The 4,815-nt window shown below is 45.3% G+C and overlaps 1 protein-coding gene across 1 annotated transcript; it reads right to left on the bottom strand.

Moving 5' to 3' along the window:
* Nucleotides 1-482: 482 nt before the first annotated feature.
* LOC149228428 (uncharacterized) lies at nucleotides 483-3,701 on the bottom strand. The gene is made up of 3 exons (XM_089380777.1): nucleotides 2,798-3,701; nucleotides 2,021-2,746; nucleotides 483-1,624 (listed from the first exon to the last, which is right to left on the bottom strand). The coding sequence occupies exons 1-3, from the start codon at nucleotides 3,699-3,701 to the stop codon at nucleotides 483-485; spliced, it is 2,772 nt and encodes a 923-aa protein (XP_089236903.1).
* Between the last annotated feature and the right edge of the window lie 1,114 nt (nucleotides 3,702-4,815).

Raw genomic sequence — 4,815 nt, 5'->3', positions numbered from 1 at the left:
AATGGAGCCTTCATCCTCACTTTCGTTACTGAGTGGAAGACTTTGGAAACTGAATGACCTTCATCAGTCAAATTAATACATTGTGAAACGACCTTTCCTTTCTAGATAGGAAAAGGCTTTATGACCAGAATGAGACTAGTGACACTGAATGCTAGGATTTGAGGACTAAATGAGAGAAAATCGAATACAGGGGATTAAGGGATGGTGCAGTAGTCCTCGTCGGAGTTGACTAACAGGGATCTTCTACATCGGGTGGAGCCCAAATTGGCTTCAAGGTCCGCTTGATCATTCAGATGCCTCAGAATGTGAAAGAAATTTATTTTCTGGAACAGATGCAGGATAAGCCTGATTTTCTTGAAAATGGAGGCTAAGTGGATCTGAGAGGGGATTGTGTTGAGATTCAGCGCTTGAATGATTAGCCTAGAGTCTCCAAAGACTGACAGATTTAGAATGTTCCTTTTGAGAGCCAGATTGAGCCCTTGCTACAGAGCCAAAGCCTCAGCTCTGTTATTGGATTCGATGCCTAGCCCCCATTGATATCGGAGCTCAGTGGAACCATCCGGATTCAGTAGAACCCCACCTCCACCCGCAGCTCCGGGGTTGCCCTTAGAGGCCCCGTCGAAGAAGAGGCAGTGTTCCTCCAGGGCAGAGCGCCATTTAATAAACATCTGTTCTTCCAGGCGGATTTCCCAATTCGCATGGGGGGTTGCAAGGGACAGGGGCTTGGTGTCATAGTGTGGAACCAGTTCTTTGAGCCATAGCTCCTCCTCGCTGTCCAAATTTGCTTCATTTTTTATTTCCTGTTTGGTATCCAGAGTTTCTCCCAGTAAAGCTTGGATTTTAGTTATAATTTTGCCCGGCGTACAATTTTCATCCCTGAAAATTCTATTGTTCCTCTCCAACCACAGCTTCCAACAGGTAAATTTAGGTATCCAAATCCAGGCTGTTTTGAGGAGGCTTTTTTTTGAGAGATCAAACGGAGTTAAAGAGGCCCAGTTGTGAAGCAGGGAGTTAATATTACCAGGGATCTCGACTTTGTCAGCCCCTGTTCTCAGGACTCCCCTCCAGACATCACGGGCAAAGGGGCAGAGCAATAACAGATGATTAGCGGACTCTTCCTCGGACATACACAGTGGACATCTGGAAGGTCCTTCCATTCCACGTTTTCTCAAGGTATCTCTAGTGAGAATGCTGTTGTGAGCTAATGTCCAATAGAAGAAGTCGATTTTGGGCAGCGAGGGAAAGGCCCAGATAAATCTCCATTGAGCTAGATCAGGGGGAACATTAGGAATCGCTGTCCTGCTTTTGTAACCTTCAGCAACTGTGAATTTTCCAGAGAGGGAGCCCCACCCTCTTTTGTCTTTGGCTGATGCTTTGATTGGAGATTTCCCTTGAAGCTTGTCTAACAGAATCGAGGCTTCAACCTGCAGCTGTTGGGGGACCTCTCCCAGATTCCAACTAGCCCACCGTCTTCCAGCATCCTCCGTCCAGGTTAAGATGTCCCACAGAGTATTCAGATTGTTTGACTGTAGCCATATTTTAATGTTTGTCAGACCTTCAACCTGGTTCAATGAATGATCACCGAGGATTGGGTCATCCCAAATTCTGATATTTTTCCCATTACCTGGAATCCACTATAGATTGTGACTGAAGTGCTCCATAGCTGATAGGCAGAGTTTGAAAATCGGAGAGCCTTTATTGGTTTTTGGAGGCTGGTCCAAGCATCTCAGCCGCTGTCCATTGAAATATTTTTTCCACAGCACTTTCTTACTCCAGCTAGTCTTCCCATCAACAATACTCCATAGAATTTTGGAGCCCAGGGAGAGATTCTGGGCACCCAGATCTCTTAAGTGAAGGCCTCCTTCCAAAGTTGGCTTTTTAATAGTGTCCCATCTGACTAAATGAAGTCTTTTTTCATTGTTTTTCCCCCCTTCCCAGAGGAATCTTCTCAGCAGACTGTCCAATTTACTGAGGAAGGTTTTGGGAGCAAGCAGAATGGAGTGTTGGTAAAGAGGCATACTTGTGAGCACTGATTTCATCAGGATAACCTTCCCCGCATTGTTCAGCCAGGTGGCTCCCCAAGCTTGGATTCTGAGTTTTATTTTGTCTAGCATTAGCATCCAGTGGGCCACTTTAGGAATGGATTTGAAGATTGGAATCCCCAGGTATTTGAAAAACTCCCAGGTCTGAATTCCTTTCATCTCTAGAAGCCTGGCAATATCAGCGAGATCCTTGACCGAGCAGTTCCAGCTGTAGATGGTGCTTTTTAGATAGTTTATCTTGTTGTCCGAGACCTCCTTGTAGATGTCCAACTCCTTCTTAAAGGATCTTGCAGAATTTATGCTCGCTCCTCCAAGCAGAAGGGTATCATCGGCGAATTGGGCATGGTTAATATCTTTAACGTTGGGAACCATTCTGAGTCCAGGCAGAGATTGGATTTGTTGACAGCAGTTTAGTTGAAAGCTGAGCACTGAGGCTTGAATGGCGTAGAGGAGCGGGGAGAGCGGGCAACCTTGTCTTAAGCCCCTTGAGGCATTAAAGAACTTGGTTGATCGGCCATTTACCAGCGGCGCTATCCAAGGGAAGGCAATGCAGGCTTTCACCCAATTGATGAAGCTTGAAGAGAAGCCCAGTTTCTCCATAACAGCATAGAGGAAATCATGTCTCACCCTGTCAAAGGCATTAGCCAGATCGAGCTTTATCACCATTCCTTTCTCTTTTCGCTGGCAACTTGAATGAACTGCTTCTTGCACCAGCACAATATTGTCCAGAATCTTTCTCCCTTTGATGAAGCCACCTTGATTTTCCGGTATGATGTCCGGCAGCACGTTCTTGAGACGATTGGCTATTGTTTTGGTGATCAGCTTATAGCTTGTATTACACAGTGAAATGGGCCGGAATCTACCAAAATCAGTAGCTCCTTTCTCCTTCGGAATCAGGGCAAGGAAGGCCGAGTTGGTGCTGCCTCCAATCTTGATACGTGATTGTGATTTCCTGACCATTCTTAATAGATCTTTATTAATTATAGGCCAGCATGTTTGATAAAATCTGGCATTGAACCCGTCTGGCCCAGGAGCTTTATCCGGCTCCATGCAGTCCAATGCCTTCTTGAGCTCCTCCATGCTGATCGGAGCGGTAAGCATAGAGTTAACAGAGTCTTGAACACAATGAGGGATTAGATCAAAGGGATGGGCTTGGGGGTCTAGAGGAGGGTTATCTGGAGCCGTGTAAAGCTCTTTGAAAAAGGTGAAGGCAGCTCTTTTGATGCCTTCAGGATCTTTGACCATGGCATCTTTGGACCGAATTTCTGAAATAGATTTGAATTGCTTGCGGGCTTCGGTTTTCTTATGGAAGAAACTGGTATTTTTGTCGCCAGCTTGTAACCATAGGTTTCTGGATTTTTGCCTCCAATATTCCTCTTCATCCCTGCTGGCTCTATGGAGAATTTTTTGCAGCTCAATTTCTCTTTGCATCAGACTGTGAGAAGCAACAGAGTTCTCCATTGCAGATTGGTGGGCAGCAAGGTTTTCTAAGGATTCGTTTCTCTTGGCAATGGGTGTTTTTAGAGTTTTGGCCCACTCCTTGAGTTTTCTCTTAAGGCCCCTCAACTTTTCTTCCCATACATAGAATGGGGATCCCAAGATCTGCCTATTCCAAGCTTCTGAAACCATTTCATGAAACCCATCTTGCTGGATCCACATAGGGCTAAATCTAAAGGGTATTGGCCCAAGGTTTTCATCAAGGGAGAGCTCGAGGCTAATAGGTTTGTGATCAGAGGTGCAGTTTGGAAGGATTTTAGAGGAGGCTGAAAGACCACAAGTAAGAAAAGAGGATTGAACAAGGAATCTGTCCAGACGAGCAGCTATATGATTAGGCCCTAGTCTTTTGTTAGACTAGGTGAATTTTCCTGCGGTGGGCTTGATATCTTCAAGATCCCAGTCTAGCATAATGTCTTCCACCCATTCTCTAGCTGGGTCCCTTACTGGGGAACCTCCCTTTTTCTCGTCAATGGCTAAAGTGACATTCAGATCACCTGCAATAATGATATTTTCTAGATTGTGCAATAATAAAAAGGACTGAATCGAGTTCCAGCAAAGTTTTTTCTCCGTTGGAAGGACCGGAGCGTAAATATTGAACATACTTACTTGCTGACCAGAGTCTTTGTGAAGGAGCTGAGTGAAGATCCAGTGAGAACAGTTTTCTTCTTGAATCAACTCATATTTGGAGCTGTCCCAGAAGGAGGCAAGCCCACCAGAGGCGCCCTTGGCACTTACAGCACTTCCGGGACCTTTACGCCAGAATGTCTTGCTAGTTTGGAGGAGAAGTTTATCCTCCATCTTTGTCTCTTGGATAAGAAGGATTTCAGGCGAATGGATCCTAACAATATCTTTCAGGGCTTCTTCTTTCAGTTTGTTGCCTAACCCTCTGCAGTTCCAGGAGACGTACTTCATTATTTACTGATTTGGAAGGAGGTGGCTCCTTTTGGAGCCTTGCTCTGCTTTCGTCCGGATCTGGTGTTCATCATTCCTTTGAGGGTTTTCTGGGATCCTTGCAGGACGTCCAGATAAGTTTTCTCCTCTCTTTGTTTCTTCTTAGATTTTCGGCCCCTAGCCGACTTGATAGGCGTGATTTGAGAGCCATCTGATTCGGTGTCTCTTTCTTCTGACTCTTCACCCAAGTCAGTAGCTAGGATAATATGTTCCTCAACTCCTTTGTTGCCCCTTTGATCTGCAGTAGATGGAGGATCGGTTGGACTTTCTTCGTTTTCTTTCAGTTTGTTCGGTTGATCTTTCGTTTCTTCGTGACTCTCTGTTA

Source organism: Pinus tabuliformis, chromosome J (assembly GCF_031772625.1).
Source record: "Pinus tabuliformis cultivar Carrire ecotype Pingquan chromosome J, CPIR1, whole genome shotgun sequence".
Lineage (NCBI taxonomy): Eukaryota > Viridiplantae > Streptophyta > Pinopsida > Pinales > Pinaceae > Pinus > Pinus tabuliformis.
The sequence above is the reverse complement of the archived record's forward strand: the minus strand, read 5'-3'. Positions and strand labels throughout refer to the sequence as shown.

What these genes read in the sequence shown, in the direction of transcription:
- LOC149228428 (XM_089380777.1), bottom strand. Translation starts at nt 3,701, where the DNA reads ATGTGGATCCAGCAAGATGGGTTTCATGAAATGGTTTCAGAAGCTTGG. An exon ending in CATCATACCGGAAAATCAAG is followed by an intron (nt 2,747 to 2,797) that starts GTGGCTTCATCA and finishes TGCTGGTGCAAG; the next exon opens with AAGCAGTTCATTCAAGTTGC. An exon ending in GATGAAATCAGTGCTCACAA is followed by an intron (nt 1,625 to 2,020) that starts GTATGCCTCTTT and finishes AGTGGATTCCAG; the next exon opens with GTAATGGGAAAAATATCAGA.